The 20,229-nt window shown below is 42.3% G+C and overlaps 1 protein-coding gene across 1 annotated transcript; it reads left to right on the top strand.

Moving 5' to 3' along the window:
- The first annotated feature begins 1,255 nt into the window (after positions 1-1,255).
- elovl6 (ELOVL fatty acid elongase 6) lies at positions 1,256-18,087 on the top strand. The gene is made up of 4 exons (XM_070836993.1): positions 1,256-1,396; positions 14,816-14,947; positions 15,652-15,803; positions 17,520-18,087. Exons 1-4 carry the CDS (start codon positions 1,314-1,316, stop codon positions 17,960-17,962), a joined length of 810 nt encoding a protein of 269 aa, XP_070693094.1. The 5' UTR covers positions 1,256-1,313; the 3' UTR covers positions 17,963-18,087.
- Positions 18,088-20,229: the final 2,142 nt, after the last annotated feature.

The following is a 20,229-nucleotide window of genomic DNA, read 5'->3' as shown; positions in this document are numbered from 1 at the left end:
AGCCCTGTAGTCATAATGTAGGTGAGAGTTCAATCAGGCGTTGCCAAAAGGGCTCACATCACCTATTTCCCAGATGAAGAAATAGCTTTCACCTGGACTGGCTGATACGGTATTTCACAATGTTGGGAACAAGATAATGATTGTGCAACAATGTGGCTCATCAAACTATTTATCCTCTGAGCTAATCATGCAAAACCTACTTGGCATGTTAGAACTCACTGTACATCTCTTGTCTGTTTCTGGAGGATTGTGTACTGCGGTGGTGTTAGTGGCTGAATATTGAGATTACTGAAACAAAATTCAAAAGAGTTGCAAAGAAACACTAGCTAGTAAGACAAATATGTGATCAGTGATGCCTGACCAATATTGGCTTTTATGACATGGTCCGATCACCAGCAGTCACTTCAGGCCATATTAGATCTTTGTTGGCTGAAAACTGCACCTGAACATCTATATTATGTTCATGTTGGAGATGAAAGTAGACTTCTAAATCCTGTCCAAACCACCCTGCCACACTAGTTCCACACTGACATCTGTATTTTCCACACACATAAAACATTACAGAGACTGTAGAGACAACTATTCAGATGTCAAATACACCTCTCTTATGTTTAGGGTGTAAAAAATGTGCACTTTGAACGCAGGACTTTGGTGGTGGAGTACTCTTTAACTTTTAAATTAAAAAAAAAAAAAAAAGAAGACTTCTCCCACCGCTGCTGAAGTGTTATAGAATGAATTTTACAGGTTTAATCAGAGCTGAGACGATACAATTATTAACTTTTAGTCAATTAAGAGACAACTGAACGAGAACTATTTAGATTGTTGAATTTTTTTTAGAGCAAAAATGCAATTTTTTTTTTTTAATTGGACTATTTTCTGGCTCCCTTGGTCCTCAGTGATACTGTCAGAAAATAATTTTGATGATTCAGGTCTGTTGACTACTTGTCCTGTTTTCCCTACTGATATTTTATGGCCTAAACTATGAATTAATTAGATATATCTAATATATGACTGATGAGAAACTTGATTTGAAAATGATGCCGGGGGAGGGGGTGGGAACCAAACCCGGCGGCGTTAGGACCCGGAGTTCACCTCCCTGAGGAGGAGGGCGTAGGCTCGGTCAGCCGGTTCAGGAGGAAGGTGCCGCCACTGCCGAGCTGCTCGCGCACAACCGCGAGGTCCTGACAGCAGCGCGAGCGATGCGAGTCGAGGGCTGCGAGGAAACAGACTAAAAAAGAGAAACCCTCCCCCCCCCCTCTCTCGGCTCGAGTATCGTCTTGTTTCAGCGGCGCGAAGAGAGAAACACAGCGAGCATGTCGGTGCTGGCCCTGCAAGAGTACGAATTCGAGAGACAGTTCAACGAGGACGAAGCCATCCGATGGATGCAGGAGAACTGGTAAGGCTGCACCGATGCACGAGCGAGCGCCTCGGTGTTAATCCCACAGCACGGGAGACGCTTTTCCGCTGCGGAGCCGGCGCGTGTGTGTGTGTGTGTGTGTGTGTGTGTGTGTACGTGCTGAATGTGAAGCGGAGGCTGCAGCGGCGCACATGCATCAGCCTCGCTCGCCGGGATTAAACCTTCGCCGTGTCCTATTATATCAGGCTCTCTGTCAATCATCCGCAAATTGCTGCTTGTGCTTCCCAACATGAGCGCATTCACGCAGGCCTGCAGCCGCGTGCCACCGCGATGCTCTGCCACACTCCGCTGCATGGCACTGCATGGCACTGCACGGCTCTGCATGGCACTGCACGGCTCTGCATGGCTCTGCATGGCTGCTGGATTACGCGTCTTTCACGGGTGGGATTTGTCCTTGATTTCCTGTGATTTATTCTCACGGCATCAGTTACCGCGATACTGTTGTAAAGGTCATCCATGGCTCCTGCTGCCTCATCCTCTCAGCCAGTCACTGGTCCAATAGCGTATTGAACCAAGCCGGGCTCCAGGCTGCTAAACTGCACCCCCCATTTCTCAGTCGTCTCCTCCACAACAGATGCAGCCTAATGTTATTTCAGCTGAGGCAGACGACCGTGCAGGCATTTTGAAAGCTACCATAAGTGTAACCACAGTGTTGTGCAGGAGAGTGAAAAGGCAAGACACACTACACCCACAACTCTATTCTGAGCAATTTCTGTTTTACTCTGGAGGATTTTCAGGCTCCCAGAGTCCAAAGCGATGCCCCTCAGACGGCACGGTGGGCAGTCCAAAAACCCAAAGATATTTTCCATTTACAATGATATAAAACAGAGATAACGGAGCAAGTCCACACATTAGAGAAGCTGGATCGATGTTTTGGCTTATAAAAATGGCCGAAGAGATCGATCAGGCATAGGAATAGTTGGCAATTTTCTGTCAGTGTACTAGCCAGTTAATAGACTAATCTTTTCAGCTCCAAAGATGATGGAGAATACTGATTAACTTCTAACTGATTAATGTGCTAAACCCGTTTAATGAAACCTTGTCAGACTGAAGGACCATGATGAAGTGAAACCAAGATGTTAGGATGTGTCACTATTTGCCCAGGGTGATGTCTGCAAGGCATCATTATCTTCCACTGATATTTCAGTCATATTTCTTTGTGGTTGTGTGCACTGATGCACGTCATATGTAGGTCATGTGCAGGTCCACCCAACTGTCCATTGCGTGAACTCACTGAAGGGTCATTATTGTCCCGCTCCGCGGCAGGTTGAGCGAGAAATGGTTCTAAGCAAAACAAAATGAGTCATGCGTAAAGTTAGCATAGGCTTCATTAAGCAATCCGTGGCACTGGATTTGTAAAGAAGCAGCACACGGTGAGCAGGAGGCATTCAGCTGGCTTCCTCTACTCGTTTGGAAAGAGTCACATTAAGCATTTTATTGCTGACATACATTTGGGTAGATTGAGCGTTTGGAGCCAGTCGTAGAACAGTTTCACTCTCACTCATTGAAATGAAATCTGTGTTTGTGTGTGTGTGTGAGAGAGAAACAGACAGCATGGAGCAATGTGTAGGAGCTGTCCCTACCCTGGTACTGACAACCGGCCAATACCGTTCATCTTCTGATGTCTGCTGACAGAGCATGAGCCAATCACGTTGCGGCTGATCTGGGCTGACTTCTCCTGCTGCTCTTGTAGCAGAGGATGTCAGCCTGGGCCAGTGCACATGGCTGATAGAGGCAACAAGCACAGGAAAAATGGGGTTTGATAGGTTGTTTATTACATTCACAGTGTTCAGGGAGCAAATGACCAAGCGTGACATGTTTATATGACTTAAGGGTGAGACAGAGAAATAAAAAAACAACAACACACAGTAAACTAGTTTGAAGGAATAACATTGTGAGGAATGGAAAGAATAAAGTCGTTGTTTAATGGTTAGTTCAGTCAGACACTTTGAATTCCAACAGCAGTGCTTTTTCACTTTGCAGTGACATTAATCACAGACTTGCACACCACACCTTTATTTATTTATTTAACCTGGAGTAAGGCACCTTCAGCCATCCTCTACTACGCTCTGCAATTACCATCAACTAAACCAAAGTGCAAATTAGCATATTAGTTTATTACAGCTTATTTCAGCTTGTGGCTTAGTATTTGAACAAGAAAAACAAACAAAGAAATATGTCAAAAGCAAAATATACCATTAATTTAAGCAAATTTAGGCTGTCTAGTTCTGTCTGCCAGCTCTGGACCATCACCCTACCATTCACACGCGTCGATGTAGGCTGAAGTTGAGTAGATCAGAACTCCCGTGGCACTCGTTTCACTGCACACACCCCCTACAACCTGATTTTAAAAAGTTTTTACCCGATACGAAAGATTCTGCTGGCAGCAGGATGGGTTTGTACCATTAAAATCCCCTGTAAGCGTTTGAAATATTCGCGGAGGCGGAGCTGACCACCGGACGGAGGACCTGCGTCGATACATGATGATCAAGAAAACTCTTTAAGAACTCAAAGGTAAGATCTATTCATGGGATCGTTAAGTTTGGATGACACTAGAATTTTTGATTTTGTCTGAAATGTAACTTTTACTTGTAGCTGTTTCAAATCGGTCATAAAAGTTTGTTGAAAGCGGGAGATGCTTTATTTGCATGTGTGTGATTGATTACAGTAAATCAGCACTAGACAGTTTGTATTTAGGACTTGTGATTTTGTTGTAGCGATGACTAGTTTCCTCTCTGCAGCAGTAGGAGTTTAAACTTACTGTGACTGTTTGGACCCTTTTTGTCTTACAGTACAGTTTTTACCGTAATTTGCAATGTACCTGCTCATCTCAGTTTTCATGATGAAACAACATAATTTTAACCCTGACAATAAAACGAGCCAACTAGTGGCTGATTTGGGCAGATCATCCACTTCAGCATCACTATCAGAGGTCATCAGTCCCTAGGGTAGTTCAGTGTTGCTCTTAATCGCGTTTCATATTTCAAACATAATTCGAGCTGTTAAATGAGTCAGAAATGTGTTTTCCTTTTTTTTTTTTTAGCAGATGTCATCTCATATTACTTTGTTGATGGATGCAATTCATGAGCTATTCTTACTGTAGCCTGAGGCATCTTTCACTTTAAGCCACTTTAAATGGTGATACATGCAAAGTTAAATGCTCGTCTTATTGAGGAAAGGAAAGTCCTGAGTCCACCTATTTCAAGACAGACAGACATGAGACATCTATGGACACTATACTGTGTGTGCTCTATGTAAATGTCATTGTCTTGCAGGGATGAATGGAGACTGGTACACTGATCTGATGTGCTCCCTTGAGACTGACAGCAGACAGCTCAGCATTGTGAAGCAAGAACAATTAAGCAACCTGTTGAAACGAAGACGAGGAAAAGGAAGAGGAAGGAGTGGACGTGGCCATCGGCGCTGTTGTTTAATGACAACACGAGCATCGTCCTTTTGATGACACGAACACGAACACACGAGGTAGTGTAAAGAGCAAGGCGATATATTGGCTGTACATTTGAAAGACGTGCATTTAGTGCATATCTTTTTAAACTCCACAGCGTGAACAACGTGGTAGAGGTTAGTCAGACATGACATTGCCCCTGAAAGAGAAAGACAAAATAACAAAGTAGCTTCTCCATATAAAATTAGAAAGGTGGAAAAAGTTAGATATTGCTGCCGTCAATACTTTCCAATTTTTCCAGGAGTGTCAGCAGCATCATATTGCACCTGGGACCCGAGAACTGAAGAGCAAAATGAAATCAGGTACATTTTTGAACCTGGTGTGTCAGCAGGCTGATACTAATGCGCTCAGTTCAACTGCAGAACTGATCAAGAGAACAGTGGCCCCGCTACAGAAACTACAGTAGCTTGCTTGGCTATTTAGGATTACACTTTTAGTATAATTATTATTGGATATAACTTAGTATTCTGCAGAATTAAATCTTGCGAAGAGGTTTTGGTATTGTTTACTGTCACCACCCAACTTTTTATCTAAACTTTTCAAGTTTAACGTGTTAGATTCACTTTAAGCCGATTTCCAACTGGGGTTGTATCATTACAATGTGAGTCGTGTATGCCAGTGAACAGTATTTACCTTTCCTTACCTGAGTCAACAGTGAAATTGTTTTACTGTTAAGTCAGTTATTCAGTGGAATACCAGCCCGAGAGTCTGTTTTGCATCATTTGGCGAACAAAGAGCTGGATGATGAGTGGGAAGCTGTTGGTGCAGGTGACACAGTAACCATTGTTCATTTGCACATTTCACCAACATTGAAATGATACAAACGAAAAGTCCTGGCTTCAGATTCAAAAAATGTGTCCAAAATCCACTGAGCTTGTGCACATTTTTCTGTCCAAGTCTGCTGTATTGCATGCATTTACTTGTGTAACTGTTGTAGGCATTGTGCTGTATTAGTGTGATATGAATTTCCAAAGTGGTTGATGTTGATGTTTTAGATATCTGCTTTCACCATTTCTTCTAAATAAAGGGTTACATCAAACATCTCAAATGTAAACTTTGGTGTGTTTCTAATTTAATTTCAAGTTATTCTCGTGATGTCGAACAATTTCTTAATGATGGCAGTGCGGTGGCTATTCTTTGGTAATATCTGGACTTTAGCCAGTGGAGATTCACCATCTGGTGTGTTGCTTTATGAACATCATATCTTCCTACCGTTACCTCTATCAGGAGATCAGTTGCTTTACACCATACATTCATGCCATTAGATATATCAAATCAAAATGATTTATCATCAGACTATTGCGCATCAATCACAGTAAGCATTTGCACTGTGTAGGTGCTCTTTGCATTTTAGGTTTCTTCCTCTATAGTTATGCATTTGATGTGATTCTGTGTGATCTGTATAATCTTCTGCTATTAAATGGCCTGTTATGCATTAAGACTGCCATGTTTTGCTGTGCAGCCGTTTCACCCAGAAGAGAGCCGTTACCCTCTGTTAGCCACACATTTTTAACCTGCTGACTCACTCTGTATTCTCACAGACGTCATCATTCCTCGTTACCATGCAGGTTGCTTGGAATCTGTGTTCTCTTGTTTTTGAAAAGCCTCTGGGGTAGATAGCATCCCCCTGGCTGCCTGTACTTTTTATGGATCTCTGGTGGTTTTGCCATGGACCGATAACAAGGGATGCAGAGGCTGAGAATGCTGCAGTGTCAGTGAACAGTGAGGCAAAGCTTTGTTGTGGTCTTTTTTCCTGTATCCTGTCTGTCAATATTTATTCCCACCATCAGTATGTGATTCAGCAGCTCTTCTCCTTTTACGCTTCCATTGGCAATGCTTTTGTTGGCCAAAATACACTTTTTTATTTATTGGTTTTTCTTTCAAAAGTATCAAAGCTCATTGACAAGTCCTGACGGTCAGGTTCCAGTGGTACTTGATGGGTTGCGGAGATAAGTCTCTTCCTTCCAAGTCTCATGTTACTTATTCAGTCCAACAGTAGTCCCCAGCCTATTGTTTCTTGGGTTCTCGGGCCCTGCTGTTGGACGGATGAGACCAATACATACCCCCTGTCTTTAACTTGGCACCGGGGTATCATTTCAGTGGTCATTTCATAGCTTGATGCTTTGGTTAAATAGTATTTTTATTTGCCATATTGTAATTTGAGTAGTTTTTTTTTTCATCTGAGGAATTTGACAGATGATCTTCTCCATAGTGGCTTACGACCAGAAACAATGGAATAATACATTTCTAGATGCCAGATGTGGGAGAGGTGGTAATCATTAATGAGAAGCCATTTCAAAATATTTATTGGAGAAATTAATTTTCAGTGTCAAAGTAGTAAGAATTAGCTTATGCATTGTAGCCACAATAAGCTGCCCTCTGTGCTTCATATCATTTCCTGTGCCCTGAATTTAATGCATAGTTTACAAATTACTTGATGTATTTTTTTATTCTGTGGTAAATTAAATGTGCTGCTACTCCAAAACCAAACCAAATGAAAGCAGACAGTGACATCTATCATTTTGTCAAATGAAGAAATCATTATTTCCCAGTGCAATTCTAGAGGTTTCCTCTTGCATACAGTTAAATGCAGGTCATACAGTTAATTTTCTCGCTTCTGCTGATATTTAAACAAGAGCAGCACATGATGATGCTGATCATTTCTGAACATGATGACCCAGAGTGCACCACCCCGGGCTTGATGTTAGCTAGGCTGCCCTCCTTCTCACGACTGGTGAGGCCACAGATGAAGATGTGGGCTGGCTCCCCAGGAATTAAGGCCTGCTTGGAGTGATGCTCTTCTCTGGTTTCACTTTCAGCTGTCAAGGATAAAGCCTAGATGCAAGCAAAGGAAACATTGTACAGTCTGTTTTATTTTGCATGCTCTGAGTCACTGTACATGTCAGCTTAAATCAACTAGTAAATACGTCATCCTATATGAATCATGCAGACACATTCTTCCAGTGGGTAAAAACAAGCATCATTTTCCAAGTACAAGGTTTTGCAGTCAGTCTCTCAGTGAAAGAAAAGGGTGAAAACAAAACTTTCTTCTTGTTTCAGTCAAAAGATGCATATATTGCAGACCCATTCAAATAGACCTGCATAACTGTGTCTGTCTGAATGGAGTATCATTTGACATTTTTTGGGGTCGTGGATAGAACCTTCAATATGGCGGCAAACAGCTATTTGCTATGCAAAGCTATAGTGGAGTAATGGCACACACTCCCTTTGTGTGTGCTGTAATCCGAGCTTCTCTGCTCTTTGTATTGGTAGCTGGTCCGGCCGCAAGAGCGTGTCGGTGCTTACAGTTTGAAGTGTTCAGCTGAAGGCTACTGCCCAGAATTTCTTCCACCAAAGAACCCACTTTTTTCAGCTAAAGAGGGTCTCCGCCGTCTCCACTCAAGCTGCCCCATCTGTGCACCTTGCTCCTCGAGCTTCCTCTGCTTCTACCGGCTCATTCCCTGCTCCCTCTCCCCCGTGGTTGCTGCTGCTGGCTTCGGAAGTGAGATCAAAATCAGCCAATAGAATAACATCCAAAATGTAGGCTACATCATTGGTCGCCTAGTGTACGTACCTCGTCACTTGACATTGTTCACAAAATTAACATGTATTTAAGTTTCATTCCCTGATGTACTTACAAGCAAGCACAATGAGAGCGACACACTTTCCTGCATACGTATTATTTTGATTAGTGGTCTCATTCTTCTCCACCTTAGCTGCACACTGCAGCTTGTCTTTGCATATCATCTCCATAAACTCTTAGTCAGTGGAATAGTGTGGCTTGTATGTAGTATATAATTGCATTACTGTCCTTTGCAGTTCCAGGAACATGTACCAGGTCACTCTTGTGCTTGACTTATACATCTGGACCATTACAATGAGCTATGGAGCACAAGATAGAAACATTTGGGACGTGCGCATCAAAACATTAACCAGTTGTGCTTTTTTTAAACAACATGAACCCTTTTGATTTAGGTAACATGGCTTCCTTCTGGTGCCAGCCTCAGGCCAAAATATGCAAATTTTACAACTAATATTGTCTGTATCACATACATTCAGTACAATACAGTGCCAAAATGTGTCATTCCTCCAAAATGTCACCATTGGATGAATAGTGTCACGTCACATTTGAAGGACGGGGTTCCACCAAAGATGCTGCTTCATCTGTCCGAATCTCCTCAGCATCACACTGTTGTCTGAGATGACGTGTTGATGGGACAGTCAGAGACACAAGCTTGATCCCGAGCCTTTTAAGTGAAGTTCAGACTGGAGTGGGGGCGCCTTTAAATTCAAAATATATTGAATTTATTAAGTGTACAATATTTAAAGAGATATAATATAGAGCTGCAATCAAGGTGCATGGATATGTACATTGTGCCTATACTGTTGGGTGCTATGCACTGCAAGCTTCCTACAAGCCATTTCTCTTGCTGCTTAAAATAAGCATGACTCAGGGTGATCTTAAGCACTTAACAGGCTGAAATAATTATCACTCAAGAAACGTACTCTTCTGTTTCCTGAATAGATAAATTGTCCCTTTATGTGGGCCACCAGATGCGGAGTGAAGTAAACCAAAGAGCGATAGTATCTTATTTTAAAGTTCCGATTAGAAACTGCATGCAGTAACTTGAACTGGTGGGTGTCCTAATAAGTGGATTATATCTTGGTGCTTCCTGGATGACAGATTATTCTGTAATAGCTGCGTCTTATTTACAGCACCTCTAGGTCTTATTCAGTCTTATTCAGCTTGCTGCTAATTCTGCACTTTGGCACAGTAACTCTGATTGCCTTTTCGCCGTTTCAGATACAGACATCAGTGCCAGACTGAACTGAGTGTCTTTAGGTGTGTGCACACATATGCATACACACACACACACACACACTGCATCATGCACACAGTTGCATATGCATATGTGACACTGTAAACACACCCTTTGGTGAGACGGTCAGACACTAAATCACTGACACGGGCTTGCATACTCATCCTCAGAATGCAAACTCAGGATTACGTAACGGTCGAAATCTCCTGGACCAGCTAATACAGATCCAAGTTCCACAGCAGGTTATCCAGCAGCTTTGTGCAACTGTCAGTGGGGGAGGGGAGGGTCTATGGGACCAACGTCATATTATGTACTGTACTGTACAGGTTACATGCAGGTACATGGATCACCTTCAACCACAGGCTCATACTACACACCTCTACTATTATATTGTTTTACAAGACTTTAAGCTGATGTGCAGACCGGCTTGTATATTGTATAATATACTGGGGGAAAATAAGTATATATGTGTGTGTGTGTGTGTGTGTGTGTGTGTGTGTGTGTGTTTGTATCTATATATAATATTTGTGTGTGTGCATGGTGTGTACTGTTTTGTTGGGCTAGGGTGGCACAGAGCAACATTAGAGTTGTAGTTTGTATCCTTATCTTCTTTCCTCTATCAGAGTAAGATTGTAAGATTTCTTTTTTTACATCTCAGATATTCAGCATAATGTGGATACAGTGCAAACTGGGCCAATGCCCAGCGTGTCAGCCAGTTGTCTCACCTTGTAATAACAGTCGGACCTGAGAGAAAGACATGCCAGAGATTCCATACCTACCTAACTGAGTAGCTCTTGCACAAGATCCTTGCTGCACACATGACTCATGATCTCTTGAATTATGTTAGTAGTTTCCTTGTGAACTGCCTATCAAACTTTATGGGAGTAAAAAAATCAATGTAAACTCGATGAACATTTGAATATTTTGAACAGGAAAGCAGCTGGTTTCCAGCTTTGCAGTGAGGAAGAAATCTTTGCTGATTCTGTTGCTATTCCATGCTGATCCTTCCCAAAAGAACTCTGACGTTGTTGTTTTTCATTTGTGCTGCCTTGGCCCACTTTGACAAACAGCAGAGCCAAGCCTCTTGCCACACCCCTCTAATATACTGTTCCGTGTGGACGTGAACCAGAATCAGAAGACATTTTTTTTGGCCCTGCCTGAAGCTTTGTCTTTCTCTTGAACCAGAGAATGTTGATTAAATGACATCAACAATTATCACATGTAAATTATCATCAGAAATGAATCAATTATCAAAATAGTTTCTAATTAATTTTCTCTTGATTAACTAATCAATTCAGTGGCTCATCACTGAAGATCCAGAGGTAGCGTTAATTATGCGATTAGGCGTGAGCCGTCTCTTTATCAAGCTTGACTGCATGAACTGTTTGATTGACGGCCAATTGGCAAAATGGTAGTTTCAGACTCGCAAAAGGGGCGGGAGTTGCGATACATCAATGTTTTTGATTGGATTGGGATACGTAAGTGTATTTTAAGTGAAACCCAACTTCACTACTAGATTTTAATCGGTTTCAGGAATCCTTCCGCGAGCTACTCAAAATTGGCCCTTTAGCTACCTGTTGGAGAAGCCTGCCCTAAAGCATACCCTGCTTTATTGTTTATGACAAAATGGAACAAAATGAGACAGACTTTACAAAATAAACATCACGCTGTATTGAAGAAGACTTGTAAGTAGCATTTGAGACCATAAACTCATTAAGAAAGTGTTTACTGAGGTAATAAAGCAGGTGAGAAGTAGACTCATTTTCTCATACACGTCCATACAATCTGACTTCTTATTGCAACCAGTGGAGTCGCCCCCTGCTGGCTGTTGGAAAGACTGCAGGTTTAAGACCCTTCCGCATTTGCCTCAATTTTCAGACCCAGAGTTCTGTGTCAGCTGCTATTGTGCCCCCACAGAGAATCAGTTATTTAGTTTTTACAAAGCAGTGATAGTATTTCTTTTGACCTTTTGATCAATAAAAAATTGTACCACCTGCATGTTGAAGTGCAGCTTGTTTCAAGTAGCAAGCAGTAAAAGACTCCTGTATTATTTCTTAGAAATAGAATGTGAATACTGAAGGTCAGGAGTAGAAGTGTAGAGGCACCGGGGAGTGTGTAGGGATGATGAGAAATCACACCGCTGTCTCAAATAGATTCCTGTGACTGCAGACATTTCTCGGCTGCAGCTGGCACTTCAGAGGCTTGCAAAGACAACAACAGCACCTCCTTCACCAACTTGTCAGCTTTGACCATGCCCTTGGGTTTCTTTGCCCTTTTGCTATTTTTTTTTCTGACACAAGTGTAATCCATCTTGTAAACATAATGCAGTAGGCCGTGCACATCTTATCCTTTGGCTTTGTCTACTTGTACATGATAATACAACTTCTGTCCTCCAAGTACGTTTGTGCGTGGCCAGGATTATAAAAGGACACACATTGTCCTGATATTGGCTTATATACAAAGTTCCATGTTGAAGGATAACTAGAATTTTAAAACCTGTGCTCTATTTTTACATATTTTGGTCATGAAATGCAGCCAGCCAGCAGCTGGAAAAAGACACACACTAACGGCTGCAATCTCACCCCAGTATTACTGTTTTTGTCAATGGAGTCTGTTGGCTGTGAACCGAACAATCTAATGCTATCTCTGGCTCAACAAAACTGGTGCAATCGCCCAGAAGGATTACATTTCAGGCACTGTAGCTCGTTCGCTGCCTGTTCTCTGCTGCAGGCTGAGGCGATCTACTGAACCACTTCCAAAAGTTTTGGACTTAACAGTATTTCTTTTAACCCAAAATATGTAAAAAAAATGGGGCCCAGGTTTAGAATATGGGAGTTATTCTTTAAGCCAGCTGAGACTTGGTGCTTGAATCACAAAGTAATGTCAAATCAAAATGCAAATAATAATCTGCAGATGCATTCTTGACAGAAGTTTTAGTTAACGTCTCCTTATCTTCTATACCCTCTATACAAGGATTATACCTTACACAAGTGGAATGTGTTATTTTCTTTAAGTAGTGAATAGAAAGAAAACCGATATTGATAAATTCTCTGGTGATTGTACATGGTCTGTACTCTGTACTGTAAAAAAGGAAAAGTACGCCCTTTGCCTTATCTGTGCAGGATGTCATTACACACAGGAGGGATACAGCACACTGCAGAATCACAGTTTAGGCCCTCGCTCTGACCTTTGACCTTCCAGCTGGGATGGCAGTACACTGAAGGGGAGCGCTAAGATTGATGCTCCTCTCCCATCCTCAGTATGTAGGCCACTGTGCATTCTGTGTCGCTTTGTCCTCCCCTCCTTCGTGTGTAGTCGAGAAACAGTGATGTCATTCTGCAGTGCAAGCCTGTTGTCATTCTGTGAAAGCAGCTCCTTTTGACTTTGACTGGGCTGCTTTGTCCTTTGTTCTGTGGAGGTGGCCTAAATCAGTCTGTGGGTTTCCTGCAAGAACAGAAAGGTGGCATCCTTCATTCTCCGAATACTGACACACAACGAAGTCCTTTATTTTAGCGAGCTGACTGTCATGACACTTTTGTTACTGTCTTCACTGACTTGTGTGACTAGTTAACTGTCATGGCAGCAATAGTTTAAGCTTCACATTCAACATGACTCACTCTCTTATATGGCTGCCACAAGAACAACATGACAAACTGGGATCTCAGGTTGAATAAATGTTTCTGTGGCACAAAACAAAGCACTATTGGATTGATAATGAAAGGCTTTCCTGTTGTATATTGCCAGCTACCCCCTTTATATCACACATTGGCCATTTTCAAGTGGGCTTTTTTATGTGGCTAAGCAAAAATGTTTTTGCTCCTTCTTCCCCAGCTCAACACCTGATCAGCAAAAATGGGTGTTTGTTGTTGCTGTCCTCTGCTGAGGTTGCAAAACAGAGCAGGACGGACTGCTGTTTTCAGGTTTCATATCTCACGCCTCTGTGAGAAATATTTGCGTTTGTAGTGTGAGTTGTGCACAACCCATTAGACCAGTATGCTGGTGTACTCCTATATTGTATGTTACAAAGACAACTGACCTTGAATAAATGGTCTTTCCAGTGGTGTAACATGCCTACCACATGCTGGATGCTTTGAATACGGTCATCCAGTTCTTTCTAATGAGTAATACATTTTAATTTTGTGATTAATTTCAACATCATGTTGTTCTTTTTGCATAACCTCTAAACAGCAGCACAAAAACAACATCACTAAATTGGAGCATGACTCCTTGGGCTAGCTTTATGCAACTCATCACCCTCAGGTCTTTTGGTCCCAGAGCACCCAGAATGCCTCATTGCTGGTGCATGTGCACTGTCCTCTTTTTTTTTTTTCCAAGGGTTGTTGCTGCACATACACAACACTACCTCTGGCCACTAAGAGCTTTACTGTATATCTAATGCCCTGCTTACCATGCAACCATTACCATCAAGTTTATTTTCTCCAACTTTTTTGGCCAATGCCGCTGTAAACTATTACTCTGCTCCCTCTCCAATAGAGCGAACTGTGTTTCGCTCAAAGCTGCTCCAGTTTTAGGCAGCGTGCCCCAGTCTTCTGTTGGTCCGACTCAGCATCCAGTCTGTCAAGTCAGACCACCTGCGCTTTCTAATTGTGCTGAGTGCTGGAAAATGCTTTTCTTTAGATTCAGCCGGGCCAGGTGGTGCCACAGCACAAGTCCTCCCTTTTATGTGGCACAACGGCGATCTCTGACAAGTCAATTAAGACAAACAGGCGTCACAGGACGGTGGGAGCTGGAACTGAATTAAAGCGATATCCGTAAACTGAAAGCTAAGCGTTTAGCGACAGTTGGAGCTGGACTCGAATCATTAAATCATTACCTCAGGCATTGCCTGTGAAGTCAGTACAGCTATTGCTGGTGGTCTGTGAGCAGCATATCGTACTCATTATAGTGGAGCAGTTAGAGAAGCAGACTTTCTTCTTTATATAACAGCCTCGCACTATTTTTGTTACATTTCTGTTATTTTATCTGGTTCAATCCTCCCATTTGTTGCAGAAGGTCTGTTAAACCATAAGCTGCCCAGTGTTTACATTATGTTACTGTATGTCAGTAAAGAACGTTAAAAGTTAATACCAATCTCTTTTTTTGTGATTACAGGAAGAAGTCCTTTCTCTTCGCCGCACTCTACGCTGCCTTTATCCTCGGCGGCCGCCATGTCATGAAACAGAGGGAGAAGTTTGAGCTGAGGAAACCTTTGGTGCTATGGTCGCTCACGCTTGCTGTGTTTAGGTGAAAAAGTGTCAACATTATTAATGGCGCATGAAGAATAACACTAATTATTGAATATATATGGCCAACTGTTTAATTTTACTTTTCAAAAAAAGCCTTTCTCTGGGATAGAATATGTCACTTAATGGTTTTGGTGGCATTTGCACCTAAATTTGTCCACATTTGCTTTTTGATTTACTTTACTTAGACATGCCAGTCCTTCTGCCTCAGTTTTCTTAGATTGAGCAGTCGGTCAGTGCAGGAAATAAGTTAGTCTTGCTTCAGTCATCGTTAGTCTGTTTTAACTTATATTTTTGGTTTTATGCTGGTATAAAATCAATGTGTAAAAACGTTCTATTCATAGTTCAGAGTCACATGAGACACTTCCAACAACAGAGGGAAGCAGAGGATATGTTTTTATGGAGCTGTGGAACCTCTTTACACATTAAGTACCCACTGTGTAACATTAAATCATCCCACGCATAATCTGTGATTTAAAAAAAAAAAAAAAAAGGTTTATTCCAAACCAACTAAAAGTGCTGTTTAATTTACATGGGATCTAGTAAAAATAGGTGATCAGAATCTGATATGTAAAAACTATATTATCAAAGCTGCAGCTGAAACACACATGGAGTTCACATAGTAACTACAGTAACAAAATGACCACACATTCTGCACACACTTTGATGACTTCTTATGTCTGTTTTGTCTCTCTGTGCTTGTAGTATATTTGGTGCCATCCGTACTGGGAGTTACATGACGTACATCCTGATGACGAAGGGGCTTAAACAGTCAGTTTGTGACCAGAGCTTTTACAACGGGCCTGTCAGCAAGTTCTGGGCATACGCCTTTGTACTTAGTAAAGCACCGGAGCTGGGTAAGTCAAGACAAGTTTCCTATAAACCAGGGGTGTCCAAACTTTTTTCACTGAGGGCCACATACAGAAAAACATACAAAGGGCTGGGCCGCTCACTAGAAGGGAGCTGTATTGCTAACTTTAATCCACTAGAGGTGATGTATATGGCCTCAACTCTAGTGGATTAAAGTTGGCAAAATCAATCACATGTAGGTAAATTCTGCTTGATAACTGAATATGATTCAAGAAAAAAACAGCCTTTCCATTAGTGGGCTTTCATTCATTAGTTGTGGTACAAGCTGGTCTTTGCCTTGTGGGCTCTTGTTCAGTGTGTTAAGGTGATCAGTGAGATCCACTAAAGATGCCGACCAGAGAGGGTCACTGAGCTCATGAAGAGCTCCTCCTCTCTTCAAAACTGGTCCATTTCTGATCTCAGGGAATAAAACCGCTGCAGCACAGAGCCACGACTTAGCCAGTGCACATGAGAATGGTAGAGCCCCCCCCCTCCAGCCCCATCCGTCGTACCTCCACACAGCTCGTCCCATTTAACTCCAATCATGCCAACTGCTCTTTAGACTGCTAACATCAAGAAGCTCCTCTGTAATACAAAAGTGATCGTCATTAGTTATTAGCTGTGCTCTCATCAAACACCGCGTCTGAAACTTTCTACACTCACTTGCTCTCTTACGTTTCCTTAATTCTGCCATTTTGGGTCACCTGTAGCACATTTCTTCTTCTATTACTCATTTTATAGAGAAGCTGCCTCGTTCAAGACAGTTACTCCCCCTAGCGGTGAGACTAAGAAGTACAACACAGTCCAGCGCAACTTCCACGTGTGGGCCGTATTACAATACATTTTTAGAATTTCCTGCGGGCCGTAGTTTGGACACCCCTGCTATAAACCATCTTGATGAATAGACCACAAAGTAATGTTTTGTTATCGACCCCTTACACTGTCACAATGTTGTGCATGAAGCTGGTGCTCCAAACTTTCAGCCAGTCAAGACTTCATATTGGCAGATGGCTACAAACCATAGCACTGTATATAAACATGGATGCGTCTTCGCTTCCTCCCACTGCTGCCATGTTGTGCTGGTGACGTCCTTTGGAGTCTGCACAGTAGTAGCCAGGGTCGAGATGGTTTTACTTACTGGTTTTGGGGAGCCATCATGCCGCCCGTGTTTACATAGTCAAGGAAACAAATGCTTACAGTTATTAGGCATAATGCTGATACATGAATGAGTTACTAGGATATTATGAAATGTTTTGTAGTTTAATTAGAACTATTATTTCTAAAATTTAAAGAAACCATTCTGAACCCTGGCACCAGCTGGAGGATAGACAGACCTAAAAGTGTCTGTTTCTGTCTCTATTTACAATAACTGGTATCCATAAACAATCAGCGTAAGCATTATAATGTGTAATAAATGGGAGCAGTAAACACAGCTTTCACTGTCAGTGGGGTTTCTGTTTAGTATTTATTGGGCGACAAGTTATGTTGTTTCAAACATTTCAACACTACCCTGTGCGTGCAGACGGCTTTGTTGTTTTACAACTTGAATCACAGCCAAGTGGTTTTGAATGAGCTAGTGGTGATGATATTTATTCTTCCTGTGACTGTGGGAGGGGCATCCCAACCTTTATTCATCCCTCCTTTCTTTATTCCCTTCCAAACCATGTTCTCCACAAACATCCCCCATCTCCTGAACAACCCAACTTCCTCTGTCATACCTGCAGGTGACACTCTCTTCATCGTCTTGAGGAAACAGAAGCTCATCTTCCTCCACTGGTACCACCACATCACCGTGTTGCTCTACTCCTGGTACTCCTACAAAGACATGGTGGCCGGTGGCGGATGGTTCATGACCATGAACTATTTGGTCCACGCTGTCATGTACTCTTACTACGCCTTGCGGGCGGCCGGCTTCAAGCTGTCGCGCAAGTTCGCCATGTTCATCACGCTGACCCAGATCACCCAGATGCTGATGGGCTGTGTGGTCAACTACCTGGTGTACTCGTGGATGCAGCAGGGCCAGGAGTGTCCATCCCACATGCAGAACATTGTGTGGTCCTCCCTCATGTACCTTAGCTACTTTGTGCTCTTTGTCCAGTTCTTCATCGAGGCTTACTTCAGCAAGTCCAAATCATCAGCCGCGGCTGTCACCAAGAAGAGCGAGTAAACAAATGCCATAAGTACGGGAAGACAGGAGATAATGAAGAAAAAGGGAGTTTGAAAAGGAGAGCAGGGACCAGTGACTTGAGAGAGTCTGCTAGGGTTGGGTTAAGGGTTGTTAGAAAGAAAGACGGACGGCGGAGAGGTGGCATGGAGGCCGGGGGGGAGAGGGGGTCGGGGTGGGTGAGGGAGGGTCAAGAGGATGGATGATGTTTGTGCTTGAGCATTACTATTAATGTGCAGATCTAAAATGCCTCAGCGGAGGTGACATCTCCACTGAGGGATGCTGAGGAAGCGGCGCCGCCATGATCAGAAGCCATCACAAGTTGTCTGCCTGAAGTTTAAAAGCCCCTTTTTGAATTCACCGTGAATACTTTCTAAAACCTAGAATATAACAAAAGGACAAAATCACCAGATTAAAAAAAAAAAATACATCTGCCACAAGCATATGTTTACTTGATATTAAAAAAAGAAATTAATATGTACATATGAAGATGGATGGAGTGGGCGTTAACTTAAGCCATCTGAGTATGTTTTTGTCTGTCTGTCGTCAGTGTTTGTTGTTTTGTTTTGATCTGTCAAAGGAGAAGTTGGAGACCCTGGTGAGAGTGTGAAGCTGCTGAGTGTTGGTGAACTGACGGGGTGAACGGCACTGTATCTTCTGTGTCTTACATTGCAAAATGCGATATTTTCTCAGGTCTTAGGTTATCTCTTTCTTAATATAATATGCATATCAAGACAAAGTAGACATGTTTAACATCGGCAGCGGTTTACAGTATGGCTAGAATTCATCCAGTACGGCCACATAGTGGGGGGGGGAAAAAGTATGAATGAAGCTGATTGGACTGACCGACTCAGATGATCACACTGCTCCTGGGCATGATGGGAAACAGATGCTGACAGTGCCCTACTTCACCACTTGTCATGACCTTACAGAAGTCGCCGACCGCATTGGAAAATGACTTGCGATTGATTTCCAAACGCTTCTCTGTGTTAAAGGGTCCCTACCAGTGAAGAAAACTCGCCTGTTGGACACTGAAGGCTTTAATGGAGGACAAACATATTTATGTTTAGCAAAAGAAAAAGAAAAAAAAAGCTCAAACGTGCAAATTGTTAAAATCTGCTGTATTGACTTTAAAAAAAATAGTATGTATCCTTAATGGTGTCTGTTGTGCTATTGTGCATTTGCACTGTATCAATGTCAAAAACAATTGTTGCTGAAAAACGTAACGTATGAACAAAGAGTGCAAAAATGTGACGTGCCTGTGGTGTTTATTTCTAGCTGCGATATCTTGGCATTGCATATACTGAACCTGAAAGCCATTTTAGGGGCTATGTGGCGGATTTACATGCAGCAATATTTAGAAAGTCTACAGAGTGGCCATCGTTTCCAGATGTTCAGGATATCCGTTCAGCTGTTTAAATGACTTGACGGTGTGCTTGCATGCATGTCAGACTTGAGTCAGTGGATCACATGTAGCAGTAATTAGCTCATCAGCTCATCAGAGACTCCACAGTCTGGGTTCACCTGAGTCACTAAAGTCACTTTGTGGTAACGCTCGATAAAATGGACTCATGTTAGGTATAAACAGCACCCATGACTTCAGTATTTTAACTAACCAGCTCAACCAATGAACCATTCCACAATTGCTGCTGGACCTACATTCAAAAGTGCTCACATCCATTGTATCTGATCTCCCCCTAGAGGTGCATTTGTGCAATAAAGCTTAATCAACATGTTAAACGGATGGATGCATCACTTTGAGAAGCGACAGTTTACATTTTCTTATTTGTAATCCCGTGTCTCCCTGCTTTCCTGTTCATTATTTTGGTACCCAGATCTCATCTGCCAGAGCTTTCAGTTCTTTGCGATTCATTGCTCAATGGATCATTCATTCATTCATTCATTGGAGATACGCATGAGCACACCTTAAATGAAGACTGCCTTTTAGAAAAATAAATTCATCCTGTCTGCACATAAATGCCATATTGTGAATGTGTTAATGATACCACACAGTCAAGGACTAAAGACAAGAAGATGGTATCAGAGGCAGGGAAGCACCCTATTAGAATAAATGGTTTTAATAGAACTCGTCAGTGTAGAGGGGAAACTTTTATTTGAATACCTACTTTCAGCTGTGTAAGCAAAGTGGTGTATTTGTAGTATTGTACCAGGTGGATTTACATAAATGTTCAGTGTAGCTTAACTCAATGTGTTTCCTTGTGTAGCCAAAAAAAATAAATAGTGAGAAGAATGTGGAAACAGTGACACCG

The sequence above is a fragment of the Pempheris klunzingeri genome, chromosome 9, assembly GCF_042242105.1.
Source record: "Pempheris klunzingeri isolate RE-2024b chromosome 9, fPemKlu1.hap1, whole genome shotgun sequence".
NCBI lineage: Eukaryota > Metazoa > Chordata > Actinopteri > Acropomatiformes > Pempheridae > Pempheris > Pempheris klunzingeri.
Note: the sequence above shows the minus strand (reverse complement) of the source record. Positions and strands in the feature narration are given on the sequence as shown.